We start from the raw sequence: 19,263 nt of genomic DNA, 5'->3' as shown, positions 1-19,263 counted from the left end.
ATTGGGCGACTATGTGGCAGATGAGGTTTTTATGTTGAGAAATATAAAGTTATGCACTTGGGGGCTAAGAATATGCATGCATCATACATACTAGGGGGAGTACAAGTGGGGGAATCCGTGGTGGAGAAGGATCTGGGGGTTTTGGTAGATCATAAGCTCAATAATAGCATGCAGTGCCAAGCTGCGGTTTCCAAAGTGAGCAAAGTCCTTTCTTGTATTAAGAGAGGTATGGACTCCAGAGAGAGAGAGATATAATTTTGTCCCTGTTCAAATCATTAGTAAGACCTCATCTGGAATATGCAGTTCAGTTTTGGGCACCAGTTCTCAAAAAGGATATTGGGGAACTGGAGAAAGTACAGAGAAGGGCAACCAAACTGATAAGAGGCATGGAGGAGCTCAGCTATGAGGAAAGATTAGAGGAACTGAATTTATTCACTCTTGAGAAGAGGAGAATAAGGGGGGATATGATCAACATGTTCAAATATATAAGGGGTCCATATCGTGAACTTGGTGTTGAGTTATTCTCTTTATGGTCAACCCAGAGGACACGGGGGCACTCTTTACATCTAGAGGAAAAGAGATTTCATCTTCAAATAAGCAAAGGTTTCTTCACAGTAAGAGCTGTGAAAATGTGGAATAGACTTCCTCCAGAGGTGGTTCTGGCCAGCTCAGTAGGTTGCTTTAAGAAAGGCCTGGATACTTTCCTAAATGTACATAATATAACTGGGTACTAACATTTATAGGTAAAGTTGATCCAGGGAAAATCCGATTGCCTCTTGGGGGATCAGGAAGGAATTTTTTCCCCTGCTGTAACAAATTGGAGCATGCTCTGCTGGGGTTTTTTGCCTTCCTCTGGATCAACTTAGGGTATAAAATTGGGTATATTGGATTGTACGATATTTTTATTTTATTTATTTATTGTTTTTAAGGTTGAACTGGATGGACTTCTGTCTTTTTTCAACCTGACTAACTATGTAACTCTGTAACGTAGTTTAAAGTTAAACCTCTTTTCTTCTAATTTTAATAAGTGGCCACGTGTCTTGTTAAACTCCCTTCCACGAAAAAGTTTTATCCCTATTGTGGGGTCACCAGTACAGTATTTGTAAATTGAAAACATATCCCCTCTCAAGCGTCTCTTCTCCAGAGAGAATAAATTCAGTGCTCACAACCTTTCTTCATAACTAATATCCTCCAGATCCTTTATTAGCTTTATTGCCCTTCTTTGAACTCGCTCCAATTCCAGTACATCCTTCCCGAGGACTGGTGTCCAGAACTGGACAGCATACTCCAGGTGCTGCCGGACCAGAGTTCTGTAGAGCAGGAGAATTATCGCTTTATCCCCGGGGTTAATCCATTTTTAATGCATGCCAATATTTTGTTTGCTTTGTTAGCAGCAGCTGAGCCTATCATCTACTAGGACGCCCAGGTCCTTTTCCATTCTATATTCCCCCAGAAGTTCTCCCCCTAGTGTATAGATTGCATTCATATTTTTGCCACCCAAATGCACTTATTTACATTTTTCTACATTGAAACCTAATTTTCCATGTAGTTGCCCACCCCATTAATTTGTTCAGATCTTCTTGCAAGGTTTCCACATCCTGCGGAGAAGTTATTGCCCTGATTAGCTTAGTATTGTCCGCAAATACAGAGCTGGAACTGTTTACCCCATCCTCAAGGTCGTTTATGAACAAATTAAATAGGATTGGTCCCAGCACAGAACCCTGAGGGACCCCACTAGCCACCCCTGAACATTCTGAGTATTCCCCATTTATCCAATATATATATTAATATGCAATCTTCCCCCATTCTGTTGCTTGGTGTGACACTCATGTGTGGATTGAGCCATTCCAAATGTTGAAATTGATAATTTAGAAGATATCTTTCCTCTCATTTTATTATTCAGAAGAAAGGTAAAAAATTGGGAGATACCTAGCAGAGTATATCTTCTCTGCAATCTTCCCCCATTCTGTTGCTTGGTGTGACACTCGTGTGTGGATTGAGCCATTCCAAATGTTGAAATTGATAATTTATAAAATATCTTTCCTTTTGTTTTATTATTCGGAAGAAAGGTAAAAATTTGGGAGATACCTAGCAGAGTATATCTTCTAGGGCACACATTTGAAAATATTTTAATCTCTTTTGGCAGACACCACACAGGCATTGTCCACCAAGTCTCAAACTATGGGCATCGGTAGGAATAACTATTGTGTAGTACTTTGTAGCATGAAACAGAGTCTGCATATGTAATAGACAATTATGGCTTCACCATGTATATATTAAAAATAAGTATATCTCTAAGTAAATGTATAGGAAACAAGAAACAGGGTTTGTAAAACATTCATACACATATTTCTGTTTAAATCAAACTGGTCATAGACATCACAAAGTGTGATTCTTTTTTATAGTAGATTTTTACTTCTAGTTTAAATGTTTGATTACATATTGGTATTTTTAACTTCATTTAAAATATTTGTGTACTATTTGTCACTTTTAAATATTATCTTTAAGGGTAATTGTGCCCATTTTGAGTAGACAAAACATTAAACACTAACAAGGGCCTGTTTAGCAAGGAACCAAATTTCCATCAGATGTTATTCAAACTGAGAAAATAAAATTGTATGTAAAGGTTATTTGCAGTAAGAGAAACGGTCAGTAATTCAGTATATGGTCTTGTCTCTTAAGAGTATTGCTATCAGTGTGAACACGGACTGCACACTTCCTCTTGGAATTCCCAGTGACATCGCCTCTCCTGTGGACAGGTGAGGTGGAAAAAAAAAATCTGTGATCTGTGCAGATTGTCTGTTATAATGTGTTTAATTGTAATATTTCTTTCATCTCATTTTAAGTATAATGTTAATATTTAGAAAATTTAGCATAATTCTCATCCTTCCAGTTATGCATCAGAGACCTCAGGGCTGAGTGATGGTTGTGAAGGCCAATCAGCAGGAGAGCGTGGTGCTAATTCGCCTGTAAAGAAGACACCTGGCAAACTTCTCAGACGTAAAGCAAGATCCAGGCTTCGTATTATCAACGTAAGTTTTTACCTGATTGGGTTCATTTTACAAACAGGAGAAGTGCATTGTATATAGAGAAGAGTAAAAATCTAACAGCATTAAGGTAATTTGTTTTTTTCAGTAGTCACATTCATTGAAACTGGTAATAATTACATTGTATGACTGCCTGACAACATACTGTCTAGTCACAACAGAGAATAAAACTCTTACATAAAGTTATCATTCAGTAATGGTGCAAAGCACAGTCCGGGATTTCTGCTGTGCTGCTGTCAACTTCCTTAGCCCCAGGAGTTTCCTAAACCTCTCTGTACAGCCACAGTCCTTTGCTACCTGTGACGATTTTTCTTGGACAATGTGTGTGAGATGTGCAGAATTCTGTTCACTGTCAAAAACTGTATACTGTTAAGTAACAAACTTAAGTTTTAATTTTTCAGTGCCTTGGGTTGCACTGCTTGTTCTTGCCTGAAAACAGTCCAATATGTAACAGATGGGGAAATGCCATGGCCATATTATCAACAGAGAAGGTGTCATACCAAGTCCACCTGAAAGTTATGACAAGTGATCCAAGACCAGTTAGGAACTGACAGGCAATGAAGAAAAATCAAGGACAGCAAGTCCAGCCAGGATACATGATAGTGCTGAAGAACATTCAGCACTAGATCCTGCTGAATTGATCAAACTTTGAACAATTGGAGTGGTTAGGACCACCCTGATCAACATACTTCTACAGTCACTGTTTGGGTACTCAGGCAGCCCTGCAAGCAATAGCTGGCAGAGGAGACTCCCCCATCCACTTTTTAGCATGGGTGGAAGAATCTATTGTTTTCTCTTGTTGAACCTGTGATTTTCCAAAACTCAATTCAACACTACACACCCTTACTATACAGGTTCTGGTAAAATGTAAGGTTTTCTTCCAAATTCACTGGATTGAAGCCTTCACAAAATAATGTGTATAGATGGTATTTAAAACAAAGGAAAGTGTTACTAATGCACTCAATTTGCAAAAAAATAAATACATTGTAGAATGTTTTAGTTTCTCGAGTCCTTATTTGGAAAAAATATTTTTTCCCAACATGATTTTAAATTAGCTAATTAAAATGTTTATAATGAGCTGCTATGGAATGCTTTTCATTACCTTATAGGTACAGTCAGTAGTGTATTTAGGTATTGTGCTGCCCCAGGCCTGACTAAACTCACGCACCCCCTAATTTAAATATGACCAACCCCTTCCTGTCAAGGCCCCACCCCTTGCTGTTTAAGACCTGCCCTAAAATTTTCAAGTGGGGACACTAGTTCTGAGGGCCTGGGGGGGCAATGGATTCCCTTAATTTGCATAGATTTCCTCTCACTTCCTGTTTGGCTATGGGGCAGGAAGTGAAGGGCTATCTCTGCAGTGGGACAGGGATGGTAAAAAATAATTTGACGGGGCTATAACCCTCCCTTATTCTATCCAAAATGAAAAAAAAGTGTTGCCTATGGTTCTAATTTAAGCACAAATTTCAGATAATTTTATGGAGAGGACTAAGAAGATATAACCATGCCAATGGTGCAGCAGAAAACAAATAGCACAGTGAGAAAGGTTTGTGGTCCAGGATGATAGGATAGTCAAAATTAGAAGTGGTGCCCCCCCACAGTTGCAGAATGCCAGCCGCCCGCATAACAAAAACAGTGCGGCCGCTTTATGGGGGAGCTAGACTTATTTGCCTCTCAGCCCAGTCCGCCCCATAAGACTGGCGCTACACTAACAGCGCAAGCTGGCGTGGACTCTTTCCGTGCTGCCCCCCACAAAGTGCTGCCCTAGGCCTGGGCCTTGTCGGCCTAGGCCAGGATACAGCGTTGGGTACAGTACCTACAGAATATATTTCTAGATAAAAACATTAACGTCATTATAGCAAATCATTACCTACATTAAAACACTGTTAATTTAGGCCATATTACTTTGAACACAATAGTATTATGCTGTCTAATTTTTTTAACTGATTTTTTCCAACTCTCAAGTCTATATTTTTCATTGCTTAATAGTGGCATTCTGAACTAATGTGTATATGTTTCTTTTTAACATCCACTGGGTAAATGTATCAAAGTTCTTGATTGAAAAACTTTTCTCAGTTATTTTCCATCATCATCATTGCATTCCATGAATTTTGCAGTCCAGCTTGTTTTGGCTTTTTGTATCCCATCCTCTCTTCATGTGTCCCCTCCAGCCAACTCACCACCCTGATGTATTTTGCAAAAGTTGCACTTGTCCGTGTCAGTGCCTGAAGCTAAGGAAGTTGGGGGTAGTGAGAGCAGTATTTTTATAGACATTGCATCTCCACAGGTCTACTTCACTGCTTTAATACTCTAACCCAAGGATAATATGCAACATCTATCAAGGTCATGCAGTTTAGGAATGCTCTGTTTGCACATACATTTGGTTCTTATGTACAGTGTCTCCATTGCCTTTGCTGCTATTCTACTATTCAAGCTGCATATATGTGCAAATTATAAATAAACTTGATTACTTGCATTTGTTCACTGGTCCATACATTATAATTTGTGCTTTTCTGTGAAACACTCCCACTGGAGGTTCATATGCTGATGCTCTGCATCTTAATACTGCTGAGTTTGTTCAGGTGGCTCCTGAAACAAGAATATACTATTATACTATATAGGTGCTATAGGTTATGTAAGCATCCCAGACTCCAGGGAAGCTAATGATAAATGTTTCCATTAGTTTAGTTTGATATGCATATTGATAGCAGAAAATATAACAAGCTCAGAGTATAATTTTGGGAATCTTTCTGCCATGCTAAATAAGAGGAGTGAATAAAAAATTATTGAAGCATCTATTTTATGAGCAGCATAACCAACATTTTCTATTTGGTGGCTTAGTACTAGATTTCACAATATTTTAAAAAAATGTCATCTCCAGGATTTTAAAACTAATAAAAAACCCAACTGCAATGGTTTCATATTCTTTCATATGCTTTTCTCATATCAATTCAGCTTGTAAATGCAACTAACATTTTATAGCGAAATTACACACATAACAACGTCATTTGTGCCTCCAATGGAAACTGTTTTGAATGTAAAAACCTTAAATTATGCTACAGTAAACTTTTTCTTTTATTGATAACAATAATTGTTTTGATCTTCTTTTTGTATAGATCTCAGATAAGAGTGATCGAGTTGTAGAGTGTCAGCTGCAAACCTACAATGGAAAGATGGTTACATTCAAGTTCGATCTAGATGGAGACAACCCAGAGGATATTGCAGCAGTCATGGTAAGTGGTGCATTGTGATATTTTTGGTGAAAACTGATTTGAAATGAGGCATGTGAAAATATTCTAGCTTGCACTCATTATGTTATGCAAATATGATTGTTATTAAGCTTATCCCGTAAGGCAGAGAGCAAAGTACGGTAACCCAAAGTAATCAGCCAGAATTCACCTTTCTTGGATCAGCTTAAGTAACCGAGGAATTTGGTTTATTGTTATGAGATTATGCACATCACCTTTGCTTTTTTTTAGTGTCTTATTAAATAAGCCTGCAAGTTTGCACTGCTGTCATGCTGTGGTAGCTCTGTAAAGAGACAGTGCAGGTTTTCAAAAGCATAGATATAGTACAGGTTGCTATCTCTCTGCTACTGTCACCAATACCCTAATTGGCACTTAGGATGGGGATGGGGCGGGGGGGGGGGGCATTGGTTGTTTGGGGGCAGGGAGGATCCCTTTGGTTTCTCCTCCTACACCACAATTCCTGCATGATATATGCATACTCTCCTCCATTAGGGTTCCTGGTGTACACAGCAAATCAGAGACACCTAGAAATGTCGGAGCTGTGGAGGATATGTTTAAAAGATCTGCATAATGTGCTCATTCATATCAATGTGTGCTAATGTATTCAAATTAAACTTTTTGTAAGGATTGTAACTATGTGTTTGTTCACGATGCCAGAAGTCTGCCAAGCAAAATATGTAAGTTGGAAGCTTTGGTGCATGAAGAGAACTATGATTTAATTGGTATGGCTGAATCTTGGCTTCATTATTCACATGACTGGGCTATTAATATTCCTGGATATGCTCTCTTTCAGAGAGACAGGGTAAAAGGGAAAGGTTGTGGTGTTTGTCTCTCGTTGAGAAGTGATTTCAAAGGGAGTGTGAAAGAGAACCTAGTTGATGGAGTCTGAAGCGTTATGGGTGAAACTGCACATGAATGTGTGTACTACAAAGGAAATCACTGGAGTTTGTTTTAGGCCACCCAGGGTTAATGAGGAGGTGGAGACTCATTTCACAGATAGAAAGGGCTGCAAGGGCTGGGACAGTGTTAATAATGGGGGATTTTAACTACCGGAGTAATTGACCGGAGTAATGGCACTGCATGAACAGTTAAAGGGCAAAAATCTATAACCCTATTACAAGACAATTTTATGGTACAATTCATAGAGGCCCTGACTAGGAATGATGCTCCACTGGACCTGGTGTTCTCAGACCATGCAGAGCTTATTACTAATGTTCATATAAAAGAACATCTGGGTAGCAGTGACCATAACATGATTTCATTTATTCAGGTGGTGTACTGAAGAACACGCCCTCCTCAAAGTGGAAGCCAGGTGCAGGCTCAGCACGAGCAATATTGAAGAAATGGATTCTGGACATCCGCACTCTGATAAAAGCCTTTATTGTAATGAATAGTCAATGTTTATGTGACAACAAAAGCAGGACAAACGCATTTCACAATATCATTGTTGCTTAGTCATAGCTATGACTAAGCAACAATGATGATGTGAAACACGTCAGCTGTTTGTCCTGCTTCTGTTGTCACATGAACGTTGACTATTCATTACAATAAGAGTGCGGCTGTCCAGAATCCATTTCTTCAATATGATTTCATTTAATGTTAGCTGTAAACAACAAGCACATATTGAAAAGATAAAAACTTTACTGTAAAGCCTTGTACACGCGATCAGATTTTCGGATGACCGAACTTCCGTTTTTTGTTGCATGCTAGTCTCATGTCGAAAGTAAAGAGGTTACTCGCCATATGAAAATTCTCGTACGACAGAATTAAACTTCAGAAGTGACGAAATGTGTTGACTTTTGTATGTATTCTTTAGTTTCTGAGCATGCGTAGTGATCCACTTATGATTTTTTTCGTACGAAAACCATGCTGATTAAACGAAAATCAGGCGTTGAGTTCACATTCGACAAAAATTTTATAGCCTGCACATCCAGCTTTTGTCTGATGAAAAACCATAATCGGCTGTCGAAAGCAGCATACTAACGATCCGAAAACTGGTAGATCGGTCGCTGGACTAAATTTTACTTCCGATTTTTGGATCGTGTGTACGGGCCTTAAGAGAGCAAATTTTCCAAGGATGAGGGCTGCTCTCCAAGACTTAGACTGGGAGGGAATATTGGCATCATTGAACACAGAACAGAAATGGGAATTCTTCAAAAAGACTGTATGCGAACACACTGCAAAATATATTACATTTGTCATATATGGCAAGGTCAAAAAGTTTAAAAGGCTAAAAGTAAAACTATGTAGGCCCACGGCCAAAGTGAAAAAAAAAAACATAAATAATAGGAAAAGAGCTTTTAAAAAACATAAGAATGATGGAACACTATTATTGTTTAAATGTTACAAAGAATATAACAGAATATGTAAAATGGAAATCAAGGGCACAAAAATTCAAACAGAACAACAGATTGCAAAAGATAGTAGGACAAACCCCCAAAAATTCTTCAAACATAAATTAATAGTAGAAAAGTTAAGGTCAGGTCTGAGCATGTAGGCCCCTTACAAAATAATCTAGAGTGGGTGACTGGGGACAAAGAGAAGGTAAATCTATTAAATACCTGGGGGAGCTCATGACCAAAATCGGGGTGGTACTGACAAAGAACCAATGATCCTCAATGGCTATAAATGTACAGTCCCCATGTTACAAACAAGATAGGGTCTGTAGGTTTGTTCTTATGTTGAATTTGTATGCAAGTTGGATCAGGTACATTTTAAGTGTAGCTCCAGTCAAAAAAAATAATTTTTACGTTTTTTTGCATAGCATAGGGAAAGGTTAACACCCCTGTAACGTTTGTTTTGCTGTCTGTGCCCTCGTTCAGAAGATGTCACCCCACTTTCTGTTCCTGTAACAATTGGATTTTGAAAAATTTGGGTTGTGAAAACAAAAATTTGTCATAAACCTTCAGCGGAGACACCTTTCCCATGATAACTCTTACAGGAGTGAATTTCCTTCCTAGGGGAAGATTTCCTCTCACTTCCTGTTGTCTCCCTTCATTTGTAAGTATGAGTCATTTGTAAGTTGGATGTTTGTAACTCGGGGACTGCCTGTATATTGTCCAGAAATTTTTAGACAGAATAAAGGTGAAAAGAACCCAGACCAGATGACATACATCTATGGATCTTAAAAGAATTAAGCTCTGTCATTTCAAAGCCATTGTTTCTACATTTTTGGGGGACTCTTTACTGAAGAGTTTAATAAAAGACCACATAGATGAGTTCTTGCTGGAAAAAAAATATTTTAAGCAACAGACAGCATGGATTCATGAAAGACAGAATTTGTCAGACAAATCTGATTTAGGAGGTAAGTAAAACCTTATACAGAAGGGTGGCTGTGGACGTGATATACTTGGATTTTGCAAAAGCAGTGTAAAGTAAAGTCTACATACTTGGAAAAATCAGTTTGTAATTGGATAGAAAACTGGCTAAGAGGCCATATTCAGAGAGTAGTGGTCAATGATTCATACTCTGAATGGTCTAGGGTTGTTAGTGGTGTACCCCAAGGTTCAGTGTTTGTTGGGACCCTTACTTTTTAATATATTTTTAAATGATATAGGGTCTGGGATTAAAAGTACTAGGGTTGTCCCGATACCGATACTAGTATCGGTATCGGCACCAATACCGAGCATTTGCCCGAGTACTAGTACTTGGCCAAATGCTCCCGATGCTTCACCCTCTACCTGGACAGTCAGCAGTGATCTGTGCGTGGGGGAGTTACAACCTTCTCCCCCAGCGGCTTTCAGCTGCTTTAGTGAAATTTATACAGTGGTGATCGGTGCTTGTAACTCTCCCACACACGATCACCGCTGACTGTCACAGCATCCTCCTCCATGCCGTTCTGCTGTTCCCCTCCATTCTAACTCCATGCCCCCTCCGTTCTGCTGTCCCCCTCTGTTCTACTTCTGTCCCCCTCCGTTCTGCTGTCCCCCTCCGTTCTGCTTCTGTCCCCCTCCGTTCTGCTGTCCCCCTCTGTTCTGCTGTCCCGCTCTGTTCTGCTTCTGTCCCCCTCTGTTCTGCTTCTGACCCCTCCGTTCTGTTGTCCCCCTCCGTTCTGCTTCTGTCCCCCTCCGTTCTGCTTCTGTCCCTCTCCGTTCTGCTGTCCCTCTCCATGTACTCTTCCTTTTTTGTATGGACAGAGTCAGCTGACTCTGTCCATTGACATAACTGAAACATTGTAACCTCCTGTGATTATGATGTCTCAGTTTATGAATGGAGAGGAGCCGCTGTCTTCTCTCCATTCATTTTCAGTGCAGCTGAGGCTACAGAGAAAGGGACTAGGAAATCTCTATCCTTGATCTCTTTCTCTGTCTCAAGGGGGAGATATCAGGGGTCTGTTAAGACCACAGACCCCTGATATCTCACCAAAGCCCCCCAACAGGGCTGATTAAAAAAAAAAAACACACAAAGTATTGCAATAAATAATAAAAAAAATGTTATTGTAAAAAATAATAAAAATGTAAATAAAAAACACACAGACACCATCCACCCCCCCACCCCCCTAAAAAAAAAGAAGTCGTAAAAAAAAAAAAAAAAAAAAAAAAAACCACTGTCACGTGACTTAAAAAAAAAAGTATCGGCGAGTACTTGAAAAAAGTATCGGTGCTTGTACTCGGTCCTAAAAAAGTGGTATCGGGACAACCCTAAAAAGTACCATTTTAGTCTTTGCAGATGACACCAAGCTATGCAGTGGAATATCATCCTTACAGGATGTCCCCAATTTACAAGCCAACCTCAATGCACTATTTAATTGGGAAACTATGTGGCCAATTAGGTTTAATCTTGAGAAATGTAAAGTTATGCACTTGAGGGCTAAGAATATGCATTCATCATACATACAAGTACAACTGGGGGAATCAATGGTGGAGAAGGATCTGGGTGTTCTGGTAAGTCATAAACTTAATAATGGCATGCAATGCCAAGCTACAGTTTCCAAAGCAAGCAAAATCCTTTCTTCTATTAAGAGAGATATGGAATCCAGAGAGAGGTAGAGAGATATCATTTTGCCCCTGTACAAATCATTAGTAAGACCCATCTGGAATATGCAGTTCAGTTTTGGGCACCAGTTCACAAAAAAGGATATCGGGGAACTGGAGAAAGTGCAAAGAAGAGCAACCAAACTGATAAGAGGCATGGGGGAGCTCAGTTATGAGGAAAGATTAGAGGAACAGAATTTATTCTCTCTTGAGAAGAGGAGATTAGGGGGGATTAGATCAACGTGTATAAATACATAAGTGGTCCATACAGTGAACTTGGTGTTGAGCTATTCATTTTAAGGTCATCACAGAGGACAAGAGGTCACACTTTACATCTGGAGGAAAAGAGACTTAATCTCCAAATACGGAAAGGTTTCTTTACAGTAAGAGCTGTGAAAATGTAGAATAGACTCCCTCAACAGCTGGTTCTGTCCAGCTCAGTAGATTGCTGTAAAAAAGACCTGGACTCTCTACTAGCTGGATACAACTGGATACTAACATTTATAGTTAAAGATGATTCAGGGAATGTTCGATTGTGTAAATAGGATTATATATTTTTTCCCCCTTTTTATTGGTTGAACTAGATGAACTTATGTCTTTTTTCGATCAGACTAACTATGTAACTATCTTACTGACTAAGCATTGGTAAAGAGATGTGAAACGCGTCAGTTTTTATCTTTGACTCCATATGCTGTTTGTACTGCTTTCCATTCAATAAAGACATCAACTTGGAGTGCGGCTACCCGGATCTTTTTTTCGTTTGCTTGTATCTTGCATACAGAGCCAGCACCCACCTAGTGCAGGGGAGGTGAATTCTTTGGACTGCCACCTGGAGCGGTATATTACCTATAACTATGTAACTATTTATGTACTGTATGCTTACAGAGTTAGCCATGTGTGTTCATTATAAATGCAGGCTATACTTTTTGCTTAGTAGCGCTGAACAACGCTATGTCTTTCTGACCTTCTTTAGCAATGCAGTAGTTGTGTTTGACAAAATTCTTATTTCCCCCAGGTGAACAGTGAGTTTATTATGCAGTCAGAAAGAGAAAGCTTTACCAACAGGATTAAGGACATCATCCACCGTGTGGAGGCTTTGCTAAAGAAAGATGCTAGTGGAGACAGAGAAGATGAGGCAGATGGTTTAGTTACCCTGGAAAGCACGTTTCCTCCCAATTTTCAGGTTTGTAGCATAGATCTTCATGATCCTATATTAAGGATAGAGACAAATTAGGGCAGTTATCAATATAGAAGGGAAAGGTCAGAACCTCTGTTAGTTTGTATTGTTGTTTGTGTCTCTGTTGGGCAGTTTGCTGTGATTCCCATTGTGGCTGCCAGAACAGTAAATAAGGTGGCTCTCTACAACAGAAACAAGATGGCAAATCTCTTTGTTTTTTGGAGTGCTAATGTCTTTCTGTTGGGGTGCTTAACCCCACTTACTAATTCCCTAAATTAGCATAAACTGCTTTCTTGTAGCAACAAAATTGTTTGGATGCTATTTCCAACAACTTCATTTAGCTTGAAGTAGAAATGATGAAGGATTGGACCAGGCAGAAGCTTCAAAACAGCATGCTTTTAATGATAACTGCTGCAGCTGAGATCAAGTACAGACTTGTTCAAATAAAGAGGCTCGTAGTCCATTTCTATAATGAAGTTTCACTATAGAAATACATGTGATACAATATGATTGGTTGTTAAGATATTTGTCAATGTAATTAACATTAAAAAAACAGCAGAATGTCTGGACCTGCAGACCATAAGGCTACAGTCACACCTGCGGTGCCAATTGTAGCGGCAGTTCTTGCTGTGGCTCTCAGCGGCTACGTGCGGCCGCCCGCCCCATTTACTATGACAGGTCACCAGTGGCTGCAGTTATTCATGGCTTTCTGCACAGCCAGCGATCATGGTAGATAATTGCTGCCTGTTAAGAGAGCTGCTAAGAGGTGAAACCGCTGCTGACCTGTCATTATAGTAAACAGGGCTGGCAGCCACAACTAGTCATTGAGAGCCGCAGCAGGAATCTCCAACTGGCCCAATTCGCCAGTGTGAATGTAGCCTAATGTCTGGAGTTGTCTGGCAGTCTGTAAAATTTGCCCCAGTAAACGTGTGGCTGTCTTAAAAAAAAAATAATAGCAATATGAAGTAGAGTAGTCATCTAGAGTTCAACTTTTAAATGTCCATATTTTATTTTATATTTTACTATTCAAATTCCTAGAAATAACAATAATACGTATTATTAATTAGTTATTAATACATATGTTAAATAAAATTAATAATATGACATACAAGTATCTCACAAAAGTGAGTACACCCCTCACATTTTTGTAAATATTTTATGATATCTTTCATGTGACAACACTAAAGAAATGACATTTTGATACAATGTAAAGTAGTGAGTGTACAGCTTGTATAAAAGTGTCAATTTGCTGTCCCCTCAAAATAACTCAACACGGCCATTAAAGAGGAAGTAAACCCTGATGGGTTTTACTTCCTCTTTTTCCCCTGCAAAGTAAAAGCATAATGGGCTAGTATGCATCACATACTAGCCCATTATGTTTCACTTACCTGCAAAGGAAGCACGCAATGTCACCGCTGTCCCCGCTGTGTGGAAGTGTCCATCTTCACCCCTCTTCCTTCCGGGGCTGCGGACTCCGCCAATCTGACTTGCTGGAGTCGCGTGACATCACTGCACAAGCACCAATCCAAGGCCTTTAGAAACGGCTTTCTATAGTGCGCATGCGCCAATGACATTGGTGCAAGCGTATATGGTAAATATCTCCTAAACTGTACAGGTTTAGGAGGTATTTCCAGTACCTACAGGAAAGCCTAATATAGGCTTAACTGTAGGTAAAAGTGGTTGTACAGGGTTTACAACCAGTTTAATGTCTTAACCGCTGGCAACAAAAGTAAGTACACCTCTAAGTGAAAATGTCCAAATTGTGCAAAAAGTGTACATTTTTGTGTGGCCGCCATTATTTTCCAGCACTGCCTTAACCCTCTTGGACATGGAGTTCACCAGAGCTTCATAGGTTGCCACTGGAGTCCTCTTCCACTCCTCCATGTCAACATCATGGAGCTGGTGGATGTTAGAGACCTTGCGCTCCTCCACCTTCCATTTGAGGATGCCCCACAGATGCTCAATAGGGTTTAGGTCTGAAGACATACTTGGCCAGTCCATCATCTTTACCCTCAGCTTCTTTAGCAAGGCAGTGGTCATCTGGGAGGTGTGATTGGGGTCGTTATCATGTTTGAATACTGTCCTTCGGTCCAGTCCCTGAAGGGAGGGGATCATGCTCTGCTTCAGTATGGCACAGTACATGTTGGCATTCATGGTTCCTTCAATGAACTGTAGCTCCCCAGTGCTGGCAGCACTCATGCAGCCCCAGACCATGACACTCCCACCAATATGCTTGACTGTAGGCAAGACACACGTATCTTTGTACTCCTCACCTGGTTGCTGCCACATACGCTTGACACCATCTGAACCAAATAAGTTTATCTTGGTCTCACACCACAGGACATGGTTCCAGTAATCCATGTCCTTAGTCTGCTTTTATTCAGCAAACTGTTTGCGGGCTTTTTTGTGTATCATCTTTAGAAGAGGCTTCCTTCTGGGACGACAGCCATGCAGACCAAATTCATGCAGTGTGCGGCATATGGTCTAAGCACTGACAGGCTGACCCCCCCACCCCTTCAACCTCTGCAGCAATGCTGGCAGCATTCATACTTCTATTTCCCAAAGACAACCTCTGGATATCATACTGAGCATGTGAGCTCGACCATCGAGGCTTATGGTCGACCATGGCGAGGCTTGTTCTGAGTGGAACCTGTCCTGTTAAATCGATGTATGGTCTTGGCCACCACCGTGCTGCAGCTCAGTTTCAGGGTCTTGGCAATCTTCTTATAGCCTAGGCAGTGATGGCGAACCTTGGCACTCCTGGTGTTTTGGAACTACATTTCCCATGATGCTCATGCACTCTGCAGTACAGTGGGGACAGAAAGTATTCAGACCCCCCTTAAATTTTTCACTATTAGCGGCGGTGGGAGCGGCGGCAGAGGAAGAAGAACACCAGACAAAGAAGACAGGGAAAGAAGAAGACCGGAAGAAGAAGCGGGAGAAGGAGAAGACCGGAGGAAGAAGAAGAAGACTGGAGGAAGAAGCGGGAGAAGCTCGGAGGAGGAAGAAGTGGGGAAAGTAGAAGACATTTTCAATAAAGGACTTGTCAAAAACTGTCTATCGTCTTTTGTCACACTACACTACTTTTTTTTGGTGAATGGGTAGGGGTACGATGTACCCGATACCCATTCACATAGGGAGGGGGATTGTTAAAGAGGGCTTCAAGATTCCGATAATCCCCCCGCCCGCAGACCCTGACAACCACCGGGCAAGGGTTGTCGGGAAGAGGCCCTTATACCCATCAACATGGGGGCAAGGTGTTTTGGGGTGGGGGCGCAGAGCCCCCCTGCCTTAAAGCACCCACCCCCCCAGGTTGAGGACATATGGCCTGGTATGGTTCGGGGGGGGCGCTCGCTAGTCCCCTCCCTTTCCTGACCTGCCAGGCTGCATGCTCGGATAAGGGTCTGGTATGGATTTTGGGGGGACCCCACGCCATTTTGTTTTTCAATTTTGGCATTGGGGGTCCCCTCCGAATCCATACTAGACCCAAGGGCCTGGTATGGACCTAGGGGGGTACCCAATGCTGTTTTTTTTTCAAGTTATTTTTTATTAGCTGGCAATTCTTATTTTTGATATCAGCTGTTAGCTGATGACGCATCGGTTGTCAAGGACGCGGCAGCCAGCTTCCCGGCCCTCTCCTCAGCAACCAGCTATATACAGTGTAAAAAATAAAAACTGCAAATTGAAGTAAAAAAACTGTAAAAATGCAGTACTTGCGTTTTGGTTGCAGGTCCATTGAAGTCTATTACATGCAATACTATGCATTTTGCGAGAAAAAAGTCCCCTACCCTTTCCAAAAATGCACATGCACAAAAATGCATTGATGTGAACATGTTCCATAGGAACCCATGTTAAAAAAATTCCCTGCATTTCTGCAACATGCATCAAAAAACGCATTAGTGTGAACCGAGACTTAGTGCAGACTTCTGGGAAAATCATTAAGCCAATCACACAAGCAGAAAATAACATTTCTGGGGAGCATTCTGCACACCATCTGTGTACAAAACACCTCCAGGTAGCCAAATTGTCTTGCACTTTACAGAAAATTACAGTGCTGCAGATTTAATAACACTCAATTACAATGTATACGCTATATAAATTATTTTTTTGCTATTTTTTTTTCCACGACAGTGGACTTACCCATTAAGTGATACTTACTTAATAATTTAGTAAAAATTATTTGGAGTCACCTCTGTTATGGCCTTTTCTGTGTGTTCTGAGTATATAATGATATAAGAAATTGGCAGGTGTCTCAGCCCAACAGTAGCTTTCAAGTGTGGGTGGAATTGGTCTCTTAGTACTACAGAATGTTGCAATGCTCCAATGAAACTAACATTACCACATATTTATTTGAACAGACTGATCTTCAACTTCAAGAATTATCCCGTTCCTTCTCCTGCTCATCTCTCAGTGGTAAGCAAAGTTTCCAAATAGACCCCTCGTGTCTTCCATCTGCACAGGCATCTTTCTCTATGACAAGAGCATTGTTCATTTTATTGGCAGCTGAAAAAACAATCACTGGCTTAGGCCAGGTTCACACTGGTACGACACGACTGTGACTTTGAGATAGTCTGACTTGTCCTTTGACCAATCAAAACAATCCCAGTGTGACATAAATTCCATTTACTGCTGCTGTAATCACCATGTCGGATGGTGAGGACAAGGATCTGACTTTGATCCGACTTCAATGATATTCAATAAGCTGAAGTAGGACCAAAGTCGGATCAAAACAGTGCAGGAACCTTTTTCAAAGTCAGACCAAGTTGTGTCGGACCAGTTAAGTGGCTCTTATAGGGAATCGGCGACACGTGCTCCCAATGTCGGAGTGTTTGGGTTCACACTGGTGCGGCAAATGCTCTGGCTTTGGGAGCTCATGACTTGTGCAAATGAATGTTTCCCTATGAGAGGCATCTTAACTGGTCCGACACAAGCTGGTCTGACTTTGAAAATGCTCCCTGCACTACTTTGGTCCGACTTTGATCCTACTTCATCCCATTGAATATCACTAAAGTTGGATCAAAGGATCTGGTATGGTCTTGAAGGGGGAACCCATGCCATTTTTTTTTTTTTAATTTGGCGTGGAGTTTCCCTTAAAGATTCATACCAGACACAAAGTGCCTGGCATTGTCGGGATCAAAGTCGGATCCCCGTTCACTGAAGTCGGACGGATGTCGGACTTCAAGTCGCAGGGCAAAGTTGGATCCACAGTTGTACGACTGTCGTGTCTTACCAGTGTGAACCTGGCTTAAGGGCTGTTGCAAATGTGAAACCATTTACTTTATTAAAGAGGGTTTTAAAAAACACTGTTCTCAAGTGTGGCTTCACACTCATATTCAGCCTGATAAATAAGGCAAACAAAGGCAAGCATACCTTGCAATAATAGTGTTTGTTTTAGACACAGAGTTATGTAGAGAAGTGTCTTAACTGATGTCTAGATCCTTTTTTTCCATCTTGCACAATATTATTATCAACCTAGGCAGTCTAGGGAAAAAGAAAGCAGCGGGGCTTGATGGTGGACATTATGAATGAAGAAGTGATAGATCTGACCATCTATAGACACTAAGGCTCCATTCATACCTAGGCGTTTGGAATCCCGGGCGGAATCGTTGCCCGGGATTCCACAATTCCAAATCGTAGAAAAACGTGGATGTGATGCCATTACTTCTTAATGGCACCCCAATTTTGCCGTGATTGTCACGCAACAAATCATGGCAAAATCGTGCAAACCAAATCGCAGGACATGCATCTCGTAATTTTGTTTGCGTGATTATGTTTGCGTGATTTTGCTGCAAATTGTCACGTGACATCATGTCAAAATCGCTCTGCGGTTGCAGTCCCATTAAGAAGTAATGGCATCACAAATGCGTTCCACGTTTTGCCACGAAATGAAATCACGGGCGATTCCGCCCACGATTCCAAACGCCTAGGTGGGAATAGAGCTTAAGACAAAATCTTTTCAACAAGCTAAGAGGTTGCTGCTTGCCACTATTTTTTCTACGTGTGTATGCCTTCAAACCTGATGATTTTTTACATCAAGTGTCATTTCATTTTAAATGAACGCTGCTATCCTAAGCTGCTAATCCTAAAATGATGAACCCCATATACATTGTGGGTGTGTCTGAACTTCAGAAAGGCATTCAGTAGATATCCCCTTTCAAAACTGACTCATTTAAAACTCCAGCCACCCCATTATTTGCTTTCAACAGAAACCTAACAATGTGTTTCCAATAACATCTTAGATTGTAGGCTGTATTCCTCCTGTATTGAATTGTATCGTAACTGTACTCTCTGCCCTAACGTTGTAAAGCACTGCGCAAACTGTTGGCTTTATATAAATCTTGTATAATAATAATAATAATCAGAGCCTAATTGGCACCTATGGATACTAGTGTTGGTCTTCAGAGGCGGCTCTAGACTTTGTGAGGCCTTAGGCAAAACTTAGACATGAGGCCCCACTGTAAGTGGGCATAATAAAGATATATTTTCCTCAAGCAGAAAGAAAGAAAGAAAGAGAGGGGGATGGGGAAAGAAAGAAACAAAGAAAGAAAGAAAGAAAGAAAGAAAGAAAGAAAGAAAGAAAGAAAGAAAGAGAAAAAGAGAAAAAGAGAAAAAGAGAAAAAGAGAAAAAAAGAAAGAAAGAAAGAGAGGGGGATGGGGAAAGAAAGAAAGAAAGAAAGAAAGAAAGAGAGGGGGATGGGGAAAGAAATAAAGAAAGAAAGAAAGAGAGGGGGATGGGGAAAGAAAGAAAGAAAGAAAGAAAGAGAGGGGGATGGGGAAAGAAAGAAAGAAAGAAAGAAAGAAAGAGAGGGGGATGGGGA

The 19,263-nt window shown here is 40.7% G+C and overlaps 1 protein-coding gene across 1 annotated transcript in view; it reads left to right on the top strand.

Annotated features, from left to right (window-relative positions):
• WNK4 (WNK lysine deficient protein kinase 4) overlaps positions 1 to 19,263 on the top strand; it is a 486,906-nt gene that overhangs the window by 395,763 nt on the left and 71,880 nt on the right. The window contains exons 9-13 of the mRNA XM_073608385.1: positions 2,683 to 2,759; positions 2,894 to 3,032; positions 6,164 to 6,280; positions 12,284 to 12,451; positions 16,804 to 16,858. Coding sequence (XP_073464486.1) covers positions 2,683 to 2,759; positions 2,894 to 3,032; positions 6,164 to 6,280; positions 12,284 to 12,451; positions 16,804 to 16,858 — 556 coding nt within the window. The remainder of the gene's footprint in view (positions 1 to 2,682; positions 2,760 to 2,893; positions 3,033 to 6,163; positions 6,281 to 12,283; positions 12,452 to 16,803; positions 16,859 to 19,263) is intronic.

The sequence above is a fragment of the Aquarana catesbeiana genome, linkage group LG12 (genome assembly GCF_042186555.1).
Source record: "Aquarana catesbeiana isolate 2022-GZ linkage group LG12, ASM4218655v1, whole genome shotgun sequence".
Taxonomy (NCBI): Eukaryota; Metazoa; Chordata; class Amphibia; order Anura; family Ranidae; genus Aquarana; species Aquarana catesbeiana.
This window is presented reverse-complemented; position numbering and strand designations above follow the sequence as displayed.